This window comes from Chlamydotis macqueenii, chromosome 1, assembly GCF_036417535.1.
Source record: "Chlamydotis macqueenii isolate bChlMac1 chromosome 1, bChlMac1.mat, whole genome shotgun sequence".
Lineage (NCBI taxonomy): Eukaryota > Metazoa > Chordata > Aves > Otidiformes > Otididae > Chlamydotis > Chlamydotis macqueenii.
This window is the reverse complement of record NC_141556.1, coordinates 281,503-301,845: the sequence shown is the minus strand read 5'-3', so window position 1 is coordinate 301,845 and position 20,343 is coordinate 281,503. Positions and strand designations below refer to the sequence as shown.

At 44.3% G+C, this 20,343-nt stretch overlaps 1 protein-coding gene across 1 annotated transcript in view; it reads right to left on the bottom strand.

Moving 5' to 3' along the window:
* Nucleotides 1-2,920: 2,920 nt before the first annotated feature.
* The window catches only part of GOLGB1 (golgin B1), a 50,872-nt gene continuing 33,449 nt past the window's right edge, over nt 2,921-20,343 (bottom strand). Inside the window, exons 15-23 of the mRNA XM_086743508.1 lie at nt 17,891-19,841; nt 16,111-16,289; nt 14,706-14,871; nt 13,437-13,568; nt 9,937-10,095; nt 9,709-9,806; nt 8,907-9,041; nt 6,532-6,637; nt 2,921-5,294 (exon numbers count right to left, since the gene is read on the bottom strand). Coding sequence (XP_086599634.1) covers nt 5,160-5,294; nt 6,532-6,637; nt 8,907-9,041; nt 9,709-9,806; nt 9,937-10,095; nt 13,437-13,568; nt 14,706-14,871; nt 16,111-16,289; nt 17,891-19,841 — 3,061 coding nt within the window. The 3' untranslated portion in view covers nt 2,921-5,159. The remainder of the gene's footprint in view (nt 5,295-6,531; nt 6,638-8,906; nt 9,042-9,708; nt 9,807-9,936; nt 10,096-13,436; nt 13,569-14,705; nt 14,872-16,110; nt 16,290-17,890; nt 19,842-20,343) is intronic.

The window sequence follows — 20,343 nt, the reverse complement described above, 5'->3', positions numbered from 1 at the left end:
ACAGGTCTGTAGTTTCCTGGGTCTTCCCTTAAACCCTTCTTGTTGGCTAGCTTCCAGTCAGGGGGGACCTCCCCAGACTCCCAGGACCTTTGCTAGATGATCGAGATGGGTCCTGCTGTAACATCCACTAGCTCCTTCAGTGCTGTGGGGTGAATCCCATCAGGCCTCACAGACTTGTGAACATTCAGCTGATACAGCTGGTCCCTTACAATTTCAGTGTGCACAAATGGAAAGTTCCTGTTCCACATTCACAGTTCTCTGACTCAGGGGACTGGGCAGCCCAAGGTCCATCAGTATTATTAAAGACTGAGGCAAAAAAAGCATTGAGCACCTCCATTTTTTCTTCATCCCTATTAGTCAGGTAACGATATTTGACAAGGATCACTCCAATGTTTTCTTTAGACCTTCTCTTGCTATTAATACACTTTAAAAAGCCTTTCTTGTTGTCTGACACAACACTGACCTGTTTCAACTCTGAGGTTTGGCCTTTCAAGTCTTCTCCCTGCATATGCAAACCATGTAATCTTCCTGCGAAGCCTGACCTCGCTTCCAGAGATCATTTTCCTCTTGAGCGCCACAAGGAGTTCCCTGTTCAGTCAAGCTGGTCTTCTGCCTCACTTGCTTGATTTTTGACACCGTGGAATTGCCTGCTCCTGTGCTTATAAAAAGTGCTCCTTAAAAACTGACCAGCACTCGCCAACTCCAGTTTACAAGCAGAGATGTGTTTCCCCCATTGGGACAGGTGGATCTCATCAGGCCCCAGCATACCTTCTGTTTTAGAGACTCTCCCATGGTTGTAAAAAGCAAAGTTTTGGTGGCTGCACCAGCCCTGGAACCAGGTATTCATGTCTTGGCCATACCTGTTTGTTCCAGTGATGTCTCTCCCCATTGCTGGGAGGACTGAAGAAAACACTGCCTGTGCTCCTGAATCTTTTAGCGTTCTTCCCAGGGCCCTGAAATCTCTTTTGTTGAACCCTGGGCTTCTTGTTGCAACATCATTAGTACCCACATGAAAGAGCCAGAGTGGGTCATAGTCCAAAGGCTGTACTAAGCTTGTCCGTTGTCTGGTGACATCCCTGATTTGGGCCCCAGGGAGGCAGCAAACATCCCTCAAAAGAGGGTCTGCTCTGCAAATGGGTGCCTCCATTCTGCTCAGGAGGGAGTCACCTATGACCATAATTCACTGTTGCTTCTCAGCACTGGTCTTAATGCCACTCTTGTTGTAAGGTGTCAGTTGATCTGACCTTGGTGAGAGTACTTGCATAGGTTCCTCCCCTTCTGTCTCATCATGCGCTTTGTCTGACACACCCAAAGCTCATACCTGTTCTGTAGATGTAGCTGAGAGGGTAGGGAGGGGTTCCTCTTACAGCTCCATGCAGTAACCTGCTTCCGCTCCTCCTTATCCCTTGTAATGCTGCCTTCCTCCTGGCACAAAACCAAATCCTGGACCTGCCTCAGTAGTGGCCACACTAAATTGGTTTGTGTGTACCAGAGATGGCAGAGCATAGCTCCATTCGTCGATCTCCTTCTCAGACTCTATTGCAGATAGGTCAAAAACTAGGCAGGACAATTCCATCAAACAGAGAAGAAACAAAAAGTTGAAACATTTGAAACATCAGCTGAAATGCCACATCATTCATTAGGTCAAACCACAAAGCTGTTTTGTCAGACTACGATTATCAGATAAGGAGTTCCTTCTGAGGTGGTTTTAAAAAATATTTATATATTTAATCTAAGGTGTAACTGTTCCATCTGAAGGTATAAAATATTTACATGTCTCTGAACCAGCAGGAGCTTGCATTATTTCAGTTCAGGAAAGCTCTTGTGAGACCCTCCCCTGCAGTGCTGTGGCCAGCTCTGGAGCCCCCAACATCAGAAGGATGTGGAGCTGTTGGAGGGCCCAGAGGCTATGCAGATGATGAGAGGGCTGGAGCAGCTCTGCTGTGAGGCCAGGCTTAGGGGGCTGCTCAGCCTGGAGAAGAGGAGGCTCCGGGGAGACCTTAGAGCGGCCTTCCAGTACCCAAAGGGGGCTGCAGGGAAGGTGGGGAGGGACTTTGGACAAGAGCATGTAGTGATAGGACAAGAGGTAGTGGCTTTAAACTGGAAGGGGGTAGATTTAGACTAGACATAAGGAAGAAATTCTTCACTATGAGGGCTATGAGGCACTGGTCCAGGTTGTCCAGAGAAGCTGTGGATGCCCCATCCCTGGAAGTGTTCAAAGTCAGGTTGTACAGGGCTGTGAGCGACCTGGACTAGTGGAAGGTGTCCCTGCCCAGGGCAGGGGGGTTGGACTGGATTATCTTTAAGGTCCCTTCCAACCCAAACCATTCTATGATTCTACAAGATGTATTTTGCTTGTAATTCTTGCTGCTATTAAATACAGTGGAAACATTACCTACAGTCTTCTAACACCCCGTTACTAGCTTTTGTTCTAAGGGTGGTGGGGGGTTGTAGTAGTGAATATGAACAAAAGTACCTGTCTTTGGCTATAGAAAGTTGGCAGAGGACAATATTTTTTAAGTAGTTAGGAACATGCTTCCAGCTTGCTGTTGCTAACTGCTGTGTCTTTGCTGGGGCTGCACTCTGACAGGGTGCAGTGTCCAGTCAGATGTGCCTCAATGCAAAGAAAAGTAAACCTGAGCAGATCTTGCTTTACCAGAATTGCTTTCACTATTAAAATGCTATTTCCTTCTTTTTTCATTGCAGCAAAAGCTGAAAAAGGCTGAGAGAAAGGTGAGATGGGGAAAAAAAAATCTTTTTATAGACATTCAAATAATATGAAGAAACAGAGCTTGTGCAATCAACATACAAGCGTACACAAAAGTGACCTACAGGCCCACAGTGGTCCTGTAAAAGGTACGATACAGCAGCACCATACCCTCAAGAGACCTCTGACATTTACATGACAACATTACACAAATCCCATCTGAAAAATAATCTTTATTATAAATACAGGATTACATGCTCCAGGAAGCTCTAGGCAAAATATTTGGTCATGAATTTTATATAGCTGAGGAAGTCCACACAGATAATCAAGGGTAGTGCAAAAATGTATGTACCAATCTTCTGGACCAGCCAGGGATCCGCTTATTTTAGCTACCATGATGAAATCAGTCCATCCTCAAACAGGCTTTGTTCACTGGCTAGAGAATCTTAGTTTACCAGCAATATGAAAAGAACTACCGCTTTCCCATGGGAAAAATGTAACCGCTCATACTCTAGCAAGAGGCAGATATAATCCTTCTGGCAAGTACTCTGACCAGAATGATGACCTGGTCTGCAACAGGGAATTAATCTTCTTTGCATTCAGCATTCCCCCTTTGGAAGAGGGCAGTCTCAATTCCAGGACATATTCAGGAGTTCTTTAGAAAACACAGCTTTCCATATATCCTTTCAGATCAAGTCCATTTGCATCAGTTTGCTTTATATTCAAACAAGTCCAATGACCAGCATTAGCTTTCTACAACAGGCCTTTCCTACCGCAGAGAGGCCAGAAGGTTTCAGAACTCTACTCGCTTCCTCAGCATAGGCGGTACAGTTGATTTCTGGAGCTTCTGCTTTTGATGTGGGCCCACATACCACATTATGGAACCCTTCAACACATCTTGTGGCAGGAGCATGGCTGCTCTCATTTCAAGAGGTATGAAAGCACCTGCCATTGTGAGGGGTGCACAAATGCTATAAACAGCAAGGCTATTAACCTAGAGATAAAAAGTTTATTGTTTCCTATTCCTTTTCAATAACTAAATTACTGACATTATTTTACAGGTTAGTCAGGGCAGACATACGACTGTTTTTAAATGGAATGCCAAACAGGACCAGATATCCTAGTTTTGGCCTTTCTTTAACAGGAGATGCAGCTGAGCAGGAAACACGATTTTGAAATTCAATTCATGTTTCTTAAGTGTCCACAACTTCCTTAGGATATGCATTTCAAATAGCACTGAGCCATGGAGCAAATCTAAGTGTTGGCAGAAAGGGAAGAAGCTTCTCTTTTTTCTATGTAGCTACAAGGTTTCGCTAACCCAACTCACTGATTCAGGCTAAGAGGGGGAAGAACCTGCAGTTCACAGAAGTGTTGAAGTGCTGCAGCAACTCAAGAATATTTTTCTTATTCCTACCACAGCACAATACTATATAAGAGCAGCCCTGAGGAGAAGGACTTGCGGGTACTGGTGGATGAGACGCTCAACATGAGCCAGAAATGTGACCTTCCAGCCCAGAAAGTCAACTGCATCTTGGGCTGCATCAAAAGAAGCGTGGCCAGCAGGTCAAGGGAGGGGATTCTGCCCCTCTGCTCCGCTCTGGTGAGACCCCCCTGCAGCGCTGCGTCCAGCTCTAGAACCCCCAACATCAGAAGGACGTGGAGCTGTTGCAGAGGGTCCAGAGGAGGCCACGCAGATGCTGAAAGGGCTGGAGCAGCTCTGCTGTGAGGCCAGGCTGAGAGAGCTGGGGCTGTTCAGCCTGAAGAGGAGGCTCCAGGGAGACCTTAGAGCGGTCTTCCAGTACTTAAAGGGGGCTTATAAAAAGCGTGGAGAGAAACTTTTTAGCAGGGCCTGAAGTGACAGGACTAGGGGTAATGGTTTTAAAATAGAGGGAGGCAGATTCAGATTAGACATCAGGAAAAAACTTTTACAATGAGGGTGGCAGAACACTGGCCCAGGTTGCCCAGAGAGGCGGTGGGTGCCCCATCCCTGGAAACATTCCAGGCCAGGTTGGCTGGGGCTCTGAGCAACCTGATCTGGTTGGAGATGTCCCTGCTCCTGGCAGGGGGGTTGGACTGGATGGCTTTTAACAGTCCCTTCCAAGCCTTCCATCCTGTGATTCTATGATTCTGTGAGCAGTGCTACCTCTGGGTACAGAACAGATGCTGTCCTTGAAGCTTGTAGTGTGAGTACCTTATCTCAGAAAATGTACCACTCATTTAAAAACACCAAAGGAATGGCAGATGTCCTGGAAACAGATCCCAAGCATCAGCACTGGCTGCTGCATACTTAGACAGCAAGCAACCCAGGGTGCAAGTTGCTGGGTGCAGCTGCTCCTTAAGGGCTGATTTAGAAAAAGAAGGCAGCTGATTGAAGTGCTACGCTGTTGATAGGGAATGCAGGCCCAGGGATTACACAGAGGGCTGTGCCTCAAGAAAAGGCTGTTACTCCTGTTCACAGGTGGCCTGTAAAGCACAGGAAGAGCAGCACATGGACAGCAAGCAGATACATGGCCACTATTAGAGGCAAGTGCGTCCGGGAAAGGAAGAGAGAGCGTAACAGGCGTCGCAGTCCAAGGATATTCCGAGTCTGGAAGAGTAAAAGAGAGACCAGTCAGTACCAGGAATGGCGATGTCTCCAGCTACCTTCACCTAGAGCTCTCCAGGCCATGAAGATAAGTTTGTTTAAGGTAATGAGCATCAACCTTCCCGAACCCATTCCACTGTCAGATTTGACCTCTAGAGCCAGTCCTCAGTTAAATACTCCCCTTCCCCTGCTCTCTGCAGGTTTCTCATGAACCAGCTCTCTCCAATTCTGCTTGAGAAAGGGCAACAGAATGCACAACGTCTCCTAACGCTAACATTTGGTCCCTACAAATTTCTAGTTCCTCCAAGTGAAATATATGGATCAATTCTGCTAGAGCCTCGAGCTACTAGGAATCCTGATTCACTCTCTGGCCTAGAAGAAAATTATTACTTATTTGTTGCATCCTTTCACCCTTGCAGCTCAAAGCACTTCTGAAGCTGTTGAACAAGCTGCTGTAGAGTGACCTTTCTCTACAGAGGCTCTTTCAGGAGTCCTCAGACAATGTAATATCTCCCATCAAAGTTCCAGTAGAAAGAAAAAACTGTCTATGCTAGTAACAAACCCCAGGCATGAGCACAGAGTAGCATGCAGTTATGACTCTTGCCATAATTCTGCTGGTGCTGCTCTTGAGAGCACCACCCACAAGTCCTGAAGAGACCACAGGGCAAACTCTTCAGCAGGGCTTCCTCCTTAGTAAAACACGACAGGTGACTGCCAGGCTGTCATTCAGTACAGTGAAAAAGCAGCTCTCCATTCAGCTGCCAGCCTGGCTGATGCAGGGTTGAAAGACAGCAAGTGAGAAAAAACTGAGATGGTTGCTAAACAAAAGGGCATACTCTCCAGACATCACAGATGGTAGGGCCGGTAACATGTACACTTCTTATGCATGAGATTGCACGCTGTTTGCACAGACTATGCCTATTTGCTCACCACTGAAGCGCTGAAAATTCCACAAGAAACCTGGGACCACATTTTAGGTACAGACAATGCTGGCCTACATTTTAGTGACCTCTGAAATTTAGTCTGCTTATGCAGACTATAGTAGAGCCACAATCAGAACAGTATGTGGCTTTTGGCATGGAAAACAGAGCAAGACAAGAGCAGAAACCTACACAAACCCGAACAGATTTAAATGTGCCTACAGAAGGATTTAGCTGCTATAGGTTCACAGTTTTCAGTTCTTATTTTCTTGGATCAGCCAGGGCTCACATCATTGACAACTGTGAATGTAAGTTCTTACTTTGCTGAAATTATTATCCACGGAGTCAATCAGCAAGGAATGCTCATGACCTGGAATCATATCAGTGCTAGCACTTAAGGAAGACGTCCACTCACTTGATTGCAACCTGCCGCAAAAAAAAAGGTGAAATTAAATTGTTTTGCATGATGCCCCAAACCAACACTGTAGACAAGCTTAGGAAAGGAAGTATTTCTTCAAGAAGTAATCAACCATTGCAAGCAAGCCATGGTCTCACTTGACAAGACCTGGTTTCATTTGTACAACTGCAGTGCCTCCTGAGCTCAAGCTGAGCAGGACTGGGTGATCCAACCAGCAGCAGTCCTCCTTCCTCCACCAGAAGGCTGGTGAAACTTGACCAGAGCAGGCATATTGTGCTCTCCATACAAGTGACACTTGCTCAATGCCTGCCACTTCCTGTACCATGGCTATAGCCATAGTCAGAGAGAAACATCTAGTCTAAGTCAGCCTGCTTTTCTCTGCTGACTATAAGGGCATCTGTCAAGTAACCTGCCATACACAGTCAACTGGGTATAAATGGCAAGGTTTTGGTAACAGGGAGATGGCAAGGGAGAGCTGTGTGGCAGCAGGCCCTGACATGCCCTGTGCCAGTCACAGCTGGTTCCAGCTGGCTTGGCAATGGACGATGTCTCACCGCGTGCCAGAACTACAACCAGAGAAGCATATGGAACCTCTGCTCAAACATACTCAGAAAAGGGCGGTAGCTGTTAGGGGAAGGAGGAAATGAGTAGGAAACAAGGAGCAGCAGACAGAAATTACTACATAAAATAATAGAATCATAGAATGGTTAGAGTTGGAAGGGGCCTTCAAAGGTCATCTAGTCCAACCCCCCTGCAAGGAGCAGGGACATCCCTGACTAGGTCAGGTTGCTCAGAGCCCCATCCAACCTGGCCTTGAACGTTTCCAGGGATGGGGCTTCCACCACCTCTCTGGGCAACCTGTTCCAGTGTTCTACAACTCACATTGTAAAAAAATTTTTCCTAATATTCAATCTAAATCTACCTCTCTCTATTTTGAAACCATTACCCTACTGAACAGCCTCTCCCCATCTTTCTTGTAGGCCCCCTTGAGGTACTGGAAGGCCACTATCAGGTCTCCCCGGAGCCTCCTCTTCTCCAGGCTGAACAGCCCCAACTCTCTCAGCCTGTCCTCATAGGAAAGGTGCTCCAGCCCTCTTATCATCTTCGTGGCCCTCCTGACCCCCACCTCCTACACTGTCCTTTGCCTCACCAAAGGGACCGAGTGTCATCTGCGGTGCAAACAATGGGAACTGAGTACTGGGAAGGGGGAGGAGAGGTGTCTAGAGTGAAGCTGAGCCTGGGAAAAGCGGGGAGAAGTGTTTTCCCTAAATGTTTAATTGTTTCTTAATACCCAAATTAATTAAAAGTTTATGTTAATTGGCAATACATTAAAATTGAGTGACATTCTTCAAGTAAAGACTGTTTTGCCCATGACAGACAGGTGCTTACTGAGGAGACAAATCCCCTGGAAGTATGAAAATGCCTCTTCTGCCTTCACCGAATTCCCAGTCTCCAAATTATGTTTTCCAGTAGTTAATTTAACTAATTGAAAAAGCTGGCATCTCATTTCTAGTCTGAATTTGTCTTAATGTCTAGTCAGTTGTCTCATTCTATCATTGTCTACAATTCAAGGATAGCCTGAACATCAGGAAACACTTTTTTTACGGTAAGAGTGCCTGAGCATTGACATAGGTTGCCCAGAGAGGTTGTGAAGTCTTCATCCTTGGAGATATTCAGAAGCCATCTGGACATGGTCCTGGGCAACTGGTTCTAGGTAGCCCTGCTTGAGCAGGGGAGTTGGTCCAGATGACCTTTAGAAGTCACTTCCAACCTCAACCGTTCTGTGAGGCAGACACACTGGGGAGACTTTATAGCAGTCTTCCAGTACCTAAAGGAACCTACAGGAAAGATGGGGAGAAACTCTTCAGCAGGGCCTGTTGTGAAAGGATGAGGGGTAATGGTTTTAAAATAGAAGGAGGCAGATTCAGATTAGACATCAGGAAAAAAAATTTTACTATAAGGGTGGCGGAACACTGGAACACACTAGTTGCCCAGAGAGGTGGTTGATTCCCCATCCCTGGAAACGTTCAAGGCCAGGTTGGACGGAGCTCTGAGCAACCTGATCTGGTTGGAGATGTCCCTGCTCCTTGCAGGGGGGTTGGACTAAATGGCCTTTAAAGGTCCCTTCCAACTCAAACTATTCTGTGGTTCTATGGTACAGTCGTTTCTATGCCCCCAGTTACATTCGACAGAAGGATGTAATGAAGTGCAAAGAACACAGAGCTAAGATCACCACACTTTTATGGTGATACTGCCTGTTTGCTCATGCTCCCTCACCTCCTGATCTGATCCTGTGCTGCAGAGAGCGCCTCCTCTACAGCAAGACGACGGTCCCGTTCTTCCTCCAGCTGCTCTTCTAAATACCTCAGATCCTGCTTTGTGCTGCTATGTATGTGTTCTGTTTCGGACAACCTGTCAGAAAATAACCAAGCACATGCCAAAAAAAGGCCTAATTAATAGACTATTCTGTTTTTGTTGTATTCACTGGTGTAGTATGTGAACAGACTCTGATTCCCTTCCACTTCACACAGAAGACTTAGTTATCTTTTATTAATATATTTAAATTATTTGGAAAGCAAGAAAGAAAATAAATCTATTTAACTTCTGTGTCACATCAGGAAGGAGATCCTTGGCTCTGTCATCCATGGCCCCACCTTCTGAAAAATTATTGTGAAAGGGTATGAAGACTTATGTGCTAGATCTTAGTTCCAGAAGGTTACAAGGAATCACGTGCTAGGTCTCAATTCCAGACACTCTCAGGCTGACATCCTTGAGACCAAGACCACTGATATACTTAAGCAGTTAATGAGGACCCAGCCCATCAAATCAAAGATGCTAGCTAGTTTGGCTGGTAATGGTCAACCAGAATTGCTGCTGCATGTTGTCTCTTCATTTTTCAAACTTCTATCCATAGTGCTGTCAAGTGCATATAACAGTTCCTCCAGTTCTGCAAGGCCCTAGTGTGGAACTGAATTTTTCCAACACTCTGATAGAGAGTAACAGAAATAAGCTCATCACTAGCCCAAAGAGCTCCATCAGGACTAACATCCCTACCCCTGTTTTCTCAGGCTTCCTTTACCTCAGCTGCAACTCCTGCAGTTCTGGTGTGTAACTGCCTCTCTGAGGCTCATTCTTTTCTTGGGGTGCTCCTGGAGCAGCATCTGTTGCAAACAACTCCTGAAAGACAGCATGAATGCATGGCAGATAACACTGAATGAAGAGGAGAGAAAGCAGCTAAAATGCTGCAGTTACTGGAGCCATCCGCAATAAGCTTCTCCCTCCCTTGCACCAAGAAGCCCACCCTTACCATGCCCTTGTCTGCAGACTGCAGCTCCTGGAGCTGCCTCTCAAGCACCAAGCAGCGGTTCAGAACCTCGTTGTAGCGCTGATGGCTCTCACAGATGTTCCGATTGCTACCGCGCAGCTGGAGGGAGAGGGCATTTTTCTCTTCAAAGACCTGAGATAGCTGTGAAGAGAACACAACTGCTAAGTAAAGAATTCACATTTTTGTGAAAGCAAAATTGTTCTCTGTTTAACTGAGGGTAAGAATTCTATTGAGAACATGGGAACTGCCACATTGCATGTTACTAAGGTCCAAAGACCAGTGATAATCTCCAGTGGTAACTTGTGGCTAAGGGTTCCAGAACAGGAGTCCCAAAACATCCACACAATACACAGAATAACATGCTTCTAGAACAAGATTTCTGAAGTGCTGAGATTGACCTAAACCTTTCAGAAATATCATCACTAAGTTATGATTTTATATTCTTGCTTTCTCCTTGAATGCAACTCTTTCTGAAGATTGCTAAATTCTGAGTCTTCCATTTCAATGTGGGAATCAGGCTGCTGGTGATTCTGCACTGAAATACAGACAATTTTTCCAAGTTCGCAGGCAGCAGTGAAGATCACAAGCATGCCTTCAGAAGGAGGGACTTACTTCAGGAGTTTAGAAAGTAGGAGGCTAGAAAGAGCTCCAGACAATAGAAATGGAACCTGGAAACAACTTTCCTCACATAATCTTGCTCTCTGGTCTCCCTCTCTCTCCCCACCCCCACTCTTTCCTCCTTCTCCCTCCTCCTTTCTCTCTCTGGTTACTTTAGAGAAAGGGCACTAATTCAGTGACAGAAAAGTTGCTGATTCAGACACTACTGTCACTGACTCTCCTGAGTGTGGTCTGTATATGGCCTGGAACATCTCTCTGGTCCATTCAGGTCAGCTGTCCCTGCTGTGACCTCTTCCAAGCTCTTGCCCATGCCCAGCCCACTCGCTGCAGGAAGAGCAGGGTGAGAAATGGAGAAGGCCTTAATGCTGTGCACTATTCAGCAGCAGCTAATACACTGCTGTGTTATCAACACTGCTGTAGTCACAAATCCACAACACAGCAACCTAGGGGCTGCTATGAAGAAAATTAACTCCATGCCAGCCAGCTCCAGTACAATGAGCAGAATACTCCTGTGGCCTACCTGACACTGACAGCAATATAAGTTATGACACAGAATATAGCATCAGCAAATTTGCAGCCAGTATTGTATTTTGGGAAGTGGCTGAAATATCAAAGACCAAAACTTCAATCTGGAGGGACCTTGAGAAATTTCAGGATTAGACCAACATAAATCTCAAATTCAATAAGGATAAGTTTAAACTTCTGCACCTGAGGCCAAACCCATGCATCATTATAGGATGGGAAGAGACTGCCAGGGCAGCAGCTCTGCTGTAAAGGACCAGGGAGTTACAGCAGCTGCCCAGCTGAATACAAGTACATCCTCATTGTGAACAAGGCAAACTGTCTACTGGGCTACATTAGGAAAAGCAAGGCCAGTGGATTGAGGGAAGTTATTACCTGCTCTGCTTGGTACCAATAAAACTGTACCTGGAATACTGAGACTGGTTTTAGGTCACACATTTTCAGCTCCCAGTTCACTGGAGGTTAGCAAATGTGATGCTCATCTATAAGAAGGGCTGGAAGAAGGATCCAGGGAATTACAGGCCTGTCAGCCTGACCTCAGTGCTGGGGAAGGTTATGGAGCAGATCATCTTGAGTGCCATTACATGGCACTTACAGGACAACCAGGTGCTCAGGCCCAGTCAGCATGGGTTTATGAAAGGCAAGTCCTGCTTGACTAACCTGATCTCCTTCTGTGACAAGGTGACCCGCTTAGTGAATGAGGGAAAGGCTTTGGATGTTGTCTACCTAGAGTCTAGTAAAGCCTTTGACACCGTTTCCCACAGCATTCTCCTGGAGAAACTGGCTGCTCATGGTTTGGACAGGTGTACTGTTCGCTGGGTAAAAACTGGCTGGATGGCCGAGCCCAGAGAGCCGTGGTGAACGGAGTTAAATACAGTTGGCAGCCAGTCACAAGTGGTGTTCCCCAGGGCTCAGTGCTGGGGTCAGTTCTGTTTAATATCTTTATCAACAATCCAGATGAGGAGATCAAGTGCACTCTGAGTAAGTTTGCAGAGGACAGCAAGTTCAGCGGGAGTGTTGATCTGCTGGAGTGTAGAAAGGCACTACAGAGGGATCTGGATGGGCAGGATCGATGGGCTGAAGCCAATTGTATGAGAGTCTGAGTATGGAAAGCTGCATGGTGAAAAAGGACCTGAGGGTGTTGGTTGATGGCTGGCTGAATATCAGCCAGAAGTGTGCCCAGGCAGCCAAGAAGGCAAATAGCATCCTGGCTTGTATCAGAAGTAGTGTGGCCAGCAGGAGCAGGGAAGTGATTGTCCCCCCCATACTCAGCACTGGTGAGGCCACACCTCGAATACTATGTTTGGTTTTGGGCCCCTCACTACAAAAAAGACTTTGAGGTGCTGGAGTGCATCCAGAGAAGGATAACGAAGCTGATGAAGTCTCTAGAGAACAAGTCTTATAAGGAGCAGCTGAGGGAACTGTGTTTGTTTAGTCTGGAAAAAAAAGGAGGCTGAGGGGAGACCTTATCACTCACTAAAACTACCTAAAAAGAGGTTGTAGCGAGGTGGATGTCAGAGTCTTTTCCCAAGTAAGAAGTGATAGGACAAGAGGAAATGGAAAAATTTCTTCACCAAAAGGGTTGTCAAGCATTGGAACAGGCTGCCCAGGGAAGCAGTTGAGTCACCACCTCTGGAGGTACTTAAAAGAAGTGTAGATGTGGCACTTAAGGACATGGCTTAGTGGTGGACTTGGTAGCGTTAGGTTAATGGTTGGGCTCTGTAACCTTAAGGTTTTTTTCCAACCTAAATGATTCTAAAATGGACAGAGAAATGGAAAGGAGTCTAGAAAAGGCTGTTGAGATCGTTGAGGGATTGGAGCACATGAGAGCACTGTGAGAGCTGGGCTGCTTTAGTCTGCTAAAGAGGAGGCTAAAGGGTCATTTTACAGTATTTTACAAATAAACTAAAGAAAGTCATGAAGTAGACAGAGCCAAACTCTCTTTGACAGTGGCAGAAAATATAATAAGGGGCCATAGCCACAGACTGGCTTGGAAGAGTCAGACTAGACATTAAGAAAAACATTTGCATTAAAAGTGTAGAGCAGTTCTGGACAAAGGTCCAGAAAGGTTCTGGAATCTCTATTCTTTCACTACTCAGCTAGGGAAAGTCATGGCTGACCTGACCTAATGCTGGTGACAGTGCTGCCTTGAGCAGCAGAAGGATGCACTAGATCATCTCCAGCAGTCTCTTTAACTAATGTTTCTGATTTTGTGTTACTTCACTAAATGCCCACAAGAACAGAAAGACTAATTCCTGCTCCCTGAGCCCTACTCGAGCCTACCCTCTTCCCCACATTCCTCATCCCAGACTCTGCAAGCAAGTATAAGATATAATTGATACCTTGCTGTTTAACTGCTGAATTCTGAGCTCTTTTTGGTGCAGTTCTTTCAGGCTGTCACTTAGCTGGGCCCGGAGATGTTTCGACTCCATTTCTAGGCTTGAAAAGTCCCCTCTCAGAACTTCTGAAGAAATCTGCCAGGGAAAGAACAATGAAAAAATACACTGCACGAGTGACAACTCACTCTCGTATTTGTCCTCTCTGTTTAATATTCCATGGTCAAAGCCCAACATTTTTCCTAGGCTTGGATCTTGATCTGCTCAAGCAAAACAGCAAATGGGGAATAAACAGAAATATCCTAAAAGCCATCTGAAAATCCAAATAATTAGGAAAGATCACTGAACTTGCACATACGATGGGTCCTTCTCAAAAGTTGTCTTAAAGCTGTCTACAAATACAGGAAAGAAAAAAAGCATATGAACGAGAACAAGAAAAACAAACAAAAAACCCAAAGCAATGTCCACACTGCGCTCATTCAACACAGACTAAAAGGTTAGCACTGAAGCATTCTCCTGGAAAACATCACATGCTTATTGTTCTAGCTTTTTCTTTGCATATATGCATGTGCGTGTCAAAGGGATACGGGGAGATTTCCCGCCTCTTCCACTGACATAAAAGCTTCTCACTGGAACATTACAGATGTGGGCAGGAGAGTTCATTCCTCATAATGTAATGGTATTGTACATGCAGCAGGCAAGCACCTTTCCCTAGACCAACAAAATACTCAGCATATTCCACTCCACTTTCAAGACTGCAATACATGGGAAAGAAGGCAGAAAGTGCAATGTTCAATCCTCAGCCTCTCGGGCTTGAGTTAGGATTGTAGATCCCTGTCATGGCAAAAACAGCAAGAAAAATTCAATAGGAAACATAAAATTTAGAGCGTGACATTAAAAGGAGAACTAAACCAGAAGACTGTAGATTCAAACATGGTGCAAGAGGCAATTCTGCAAAAATAGCCCGAAAGACAGACCTTAGACATTCCATACTGTTTAGAAGGATCTAAGGTGCCTAGGAAGCCCTATCTCTTTTACTCTCTTTCTTGAAACGCTAGGAACCATGAACTAAGGGAAGAGCACATAAGGGTATGCCAGAGTTTTCCAAAGGTTTTCAATGATCCAAGTTGCATTCTTGGTATAGTCCTCGGAGGCCATACAACAAATTCCAATACTGCAGTCTGTATGAGCTGAATATAAGCAACACGTACTACTTGGGTTGAATTTCAAGCCTCACATTTCCATGCAATAAAGAATCTGTATATTTCCACTCACCTTCATTTGGAACTGCTCCTCTACAATTTGAGACTTGCTGAGAGGCGATCTCATTTCTTGCATGATCCTTTGTAAATGGCTCAGTTGCTTGTCTTTTTCTGCTATGACCATCAGGTACTGCTCCTTTATGCTGCTGTTCTGCTTTTCCCATGTAGTTTTCTCTTGTCTGTCCAGTACGACACAAAGGAAATTACCAGGAAGTTACCAGTATCACTTACGATATCCAGGTATCCAGCTCAGAATGAGCTGAGGATGATTCTATTTCCTATCATTAGCCCATGACAGAAAATAATTTTTATAACTAAACTAAAACAAACAACCCACTTAAGTACAAGAACTTTAAAAGCAGGTCTAAGGAAGTATTCTGTATTTGGCTCAACACTGCAGAATGTCCAATGCTCACACTTTCAGTATTCCTGGATATTGTTTTGATCTTGCTATACAAAGAGTTCTGTCAAGCGAGTAATTGACAATGCCACTTGTCACCATAACATTAGCCCTGCCTTAGTCAAACATGCACCAGAACCATAGCATTGATCCCGGCGTGCAAACTTGAGGCCTTAGCTTCATTTACATTGTAGAAGCTAGACAAGAAATAAATCTTCTTTTCTTTTATCAGGAGATAAATAAAATTTGTAAGCTGCTTCAAACTTTATGAGATCTGAGGTGTTAGTCTGAGGGTCTGACTGAGGGGAGGAGGAGGGGGAAGGAGCACAACAAGTTTTTTATATCACTTTGGACAAAGATAAGCCATACATCTTTCCACAAAAACCCCCACCTCTTTCACTCCAGGTTCAGTCATTCTTAGATGGATCTCTGAAGTACCTGAAAGGATTTTTTTTCCCCCATTTTAAGAACGGAGCATATTTGCCTGAATAGTTTTAGTCCAGTTGGAGATGACAATTTAGTAGACTTGAATAACAGACTTTTTAAAAAATAGATGACATAAAGCAAGTGAAACAGAGGATTAGGCAGTCATACAAAATTAGTATTTTCTAAACAATATCAGTGGGATAATACAGGGTGTTCATCATCAGTTTGGAATGGACAGTTCTGCAATTATATACATAAGCACCAACACAAGAAAGAGTCTAAGTTTCCTCTCATATGATATTGGCCACCACGGGATGAAGGAAATAAAAATTAAAAGGTCATTGATGTATTTCACACAGACATTTCCTTCCAATACGTTGGGCTGTAATCCTTCACCCTAAGTGTGAGGCAAAAGCTGAATTAGGGAAATGTGTGCCCACTCCTGAACACGGCAAAGTGATTTAGTGACAGCTGACACAAGTGAGGCTGAAGTTCTCAATGCCTTCTTTGCCTCATGCCCACAATTGCTCTTTGAATGAAAGAAATGGCACATTTCCACCCCTGAGGCAGTGAGAAGACAGATAATTCTCACCTAAGTTGCTGGAGCTCCTGCTGGTAGAAAATACTTTCTTGCTTCAGCTGTTCTTGGAGACGGCGCTGTTTATCTGCATCTTGCTGATATTCCTGCAGTTGTGCTTTTAAGCGAGAATTTTCAGCTGATTCTACTCCAACTAGTATATATTGCTGTTGCAGATTCTTCAGCTCTCTTACCTTTAATTAAAGGGAAATACCAGAGTGTGTGACAACTGAGCAAGCAGCTAGGTTTATTACTTTTAAGTGTTTAAGAGCATTTCCCACTGTGGCATCTGGAGAAAAAAGTTACATTTAGAAACTAGAAATTGGATCAGTGATTATAGCAGTCTACTAAAAATTGCTCAGAAATAAAACCTCAGAGAATTCTATTGTTAATGAGAGCATTGAGGTTTGAGACCTTCCATGAAGATTTGACATACGTTAACAAAAAGAGCCTGGACTACAATATTAATCCCCTTATTCAGAGGACAACAAAGTGAGACAGCAGAAGCTGGTTAAGAATAACTCCCGAAGCTGGTATTTGCTGTAAGCCAGAGAACTGAGCAACTAAAATCCTTTAGACAGTCTACTCAGAACGGAATTAGAAATAAGCTGCCATTACAGATCCATCACTGCAATCAGTTTTCGAAGACAAGAAGACGTGGCTGACTCTGGAGACAGGGAACACTTAATGAGTCAGGAGACCCCTCTACTGAGGGTCTATCTTGGTATCAGCACAGATATGCAAGTTCAACAAAACAGCAGGAGGAGATATACATCTACAAATAACCAAGATACAAAATGGACAAGAAGGAAGATGTGTTTAAAACAGTACCACAAATCTGCTGTGAATTAACAGAAGGGAAAACTAAGACTAAGTGACAGTAGAAAATGATTGCAGAAGTCTGTCATTTGGCCAGCAATGAAAACTCTGAACTTGCTGAGCCACACTATGCCAGAGACTGTACAAACACAGACTTCTTAAGTATGCTGCTTAAATAAGCTGCAATGCCTTGGACCTGTCTTGGTAATCAGCTGCCAAGAGGAGAAACACTCCTAAGTCTTTGCCCTAGTCTCTGGAAATCTAAGACAAATCAAATGCACGAGCTTCCACAGATATGGACTAAGCTGGTTAACAGGAACCCATATCTTATTTCTATGATTCTGTGTTTTAAATCAAGGTAGCAAGAGAAACCATCCTGCAAAGTTAACAAATCACAGCTTCCATACGTCAGAGAAGATAACAGAGATGGTACATAATAAGTTTATGAGATCTGATGGAGTGTGCCCACAAGTGCTAAAGGTCATTGGGAGGCAACTCAATTACCTTTGAAAGGTCATAGTGACCTGGAGAGGTTCCTGAAGACTGGAAGAAAGCAAATGTCATCCCAACCTACAAGAATGGCAAGAAGGAGGAACTAGGAACTGCAGGCTGGTCAGCTTCATCTCCATCCCTGGGAAGGTGATGGAGCAACTAAATCTGGAAACCATTTTCAGATACACAAAAAAACCCAGGTTGCCCAGTGAGGTTATGCAATATCCACCAATGGAGATATTAAAAATCTGACTGGACACTGTCTTGTGCAATCTATTCCAGCTGACCTTGTTTGAGCAGGAGGTTGGACTAGAAGATCTCCAGAAGTCCCTTCCAACCTCAGCTATTCTGTGATTCTGTGAAGACAATGATCTATGTTTCACATTGCAAATACCAGATTTAAGTGTGCTGAATTCTAAGGTCTGAAGATCCAAATCTCCTATGGGGCTTTAAGTAAGAACAGGAAGAGAGAACGATGACTTACCACTCTGTCTCTGTCATTCTGCAAGGAGGACAGTGCCTTCTTAAGACTCTGCACTTCGGAAGGAGCGGTGGAAGTACTCCCTTCTGCTTGTTGTTTCACTTCTTCAATCTTAAGTGTTTTGCCCAATTCAGTCAGCAGACGGTCACGTTCATTCTGCAGGCTTGCCATAGCCTTAGAGAAAGATTTGACTTGGTTGGAAGAGCCTTCCAGTTCCAAAGACAAATGGAGAAGCTCATCATCTTTGGCTCTGAGCTTCTGATTAAGTTCCTCAATCTGGGCCAAGAGACCTCTTTCATCAGTGGCTTTCTGTAGTTCTGTCAGCTCAGACCTCACTGTATCTCGGTCCTTGGCAGTGGAATGTTGCTCCTCTTGCAGCTGAACCATCTGTTTCTGAAGATTCTGCACTAGACTTTTGTGTTCTTCTAAGTCTGCAGAGTATTTCTGTCTCAAAACACAGAGCTCTTCATTGGCCTGGTCCCAGCTATCCTGAAGAGAGCTCATAGACTTCCCAAAAGACTGAATTTGATCTCTAAGATCTTTGTTTTCATCTGTGACTGCAAGAAATTTCTGTTCCATTTCCATCAAGTCCCGTGCCAACTCTGCTACTCGCTCTTCTGCTGTTTCTGTTTCATTCCTCATTATCCCTGCATCATGATGTAGGTGCTTCAATTCCTTTCGAAGCCTGTCCTCAGCCTCTCCCACTCTCTTGGCTGCATCCCTTTGAACACATACTAGTTCCCCCTCAAGTTCTGTTATCCTTTTCTGTGAGAGGGAAAGCTTATGACTCAGTTCTTGTGCCTCTTCCTCTCGGGCCTTCAGTTGTGCTTGATATTGCATGAGAGGACCCCCCTCACGTAATGCTGTCATCTCACTCTGCATCTGAGACAGAGAGGATGTAAGGGTTTCAATCTCTTGAGACATACTGACTTTATCCTCTCTCAAGGTTTCCATGCACTTCCTGAGATCATCCTGAGTATGCTCGGACTCTTTCAGCTGTGTTTCTATGATTGCCTTTTCCTTTTCCAGAGTTTGGATCCGCTGAAGCTGTGTTTCGAGAAGTTGCTTCTGTTGGGAGTCCTTTATTGAAATAACTTGGTTTAGGTCTTCCCTATACCGCACCAATTCTGCATTCAGCTTGGCATTCTCAGAGTTGAGGTCATCCATCCGGCTATGAAAACTTCTGATTTCTTCCTTGAGCTTATTGTTTTCAGCAGCAGCCTCTTGAATTAACTGGTCTTTTTCCAAGATTATAACAAGATGACGTTCCTCAAGTTGCTTGTAGTCTCTCAGTATGCGGTCTCTGTCATCTTGCAAAGATGACATGGACTTGGTGAAGGAGTCCAGCTGTGCCTTTTGCTGTTTACTTTCTTCTCTGCTTTTCTTCATCTTTTCAGTGAGATGATCAAGTTTGTCAAGAAATTTGTTCTTCTCATTTTCCAAGGCTTTTTTATCTTCTTCCTCCTTACTTAGCCTATGCTCCAGCTCTTTCATCTCTTCAGAATGTTGCTGCTGTAATTCTGATAGAGCAGCTGAAACTGCTTCTTCCTTGTCAGACAGCAAACTAATGATCTTTTGATCCTTGGCACTAGTTTCTTCATGCAGCTTATTTATTAGATCCTTGGAAGCTTGCAGATCAGCCTCGAGCTGTTCACAGCTGAATTTAAAATTCTGGATACTGGTCTCTTGTTGCTTGACCATACTCCCTAGCTCTTCTCTGACCGATTCACATTTGGTGAAGGAATTCTGTAAGTCAGCAAGTTGGTTTCTCAAGCTGCTGATTTCTGACTCCAGTTTCTGCTGTTCGCTCTGAGACTTGCTGTACAGTTTCTGAGACCCTTCAAGCTGAGCCAAAAGTTCCTTTTTTTCCTCTTGCAACATTTCACATGTCTTTTGATGACGCTGAATCTCCTTCCTGGATTCAGACTCCCAGTCTTTCTTGTTGTGTTCCAGCCTGAAAACAGAGAAGAGAAAATCAGTCACAAATCAATGAAATACCTCAGTATCCAAGACCACAGTAATAGTTTTCATTGATTACACTAATTTAGAAAAGCCACAAAATTAGTTTTACTTTAAGAAAGCAAGCTGGAAATATACAGATGATTAGTTTTCCCTTAATTTAAGATTCAAGGCATCTTTAAAGTTCTGACTGCACTATTGTCTGAAGGGGGTGGTGCTGGGGGAACATTTTTTAAAAGTTGTCCAGTGAGATAAATCTTTATGTCAATATTGAAAAAATGGAGGACATAAAACATTGAATGTTATCACCTCATTTTCATCAAAATACTTCTTTCTCTCATCCATTGTAGCTAACAACAAAAAAATGCCAACAATGAAACTGCTGTTCTCATATGCTTGATGTTCATTTCATTAGCATGTTGATCACAAACTTTCTAGAACCATTTTGGAAATTCCCAGATGTACATTTTGCTACTTTTCCATAGCTACATCTTTCC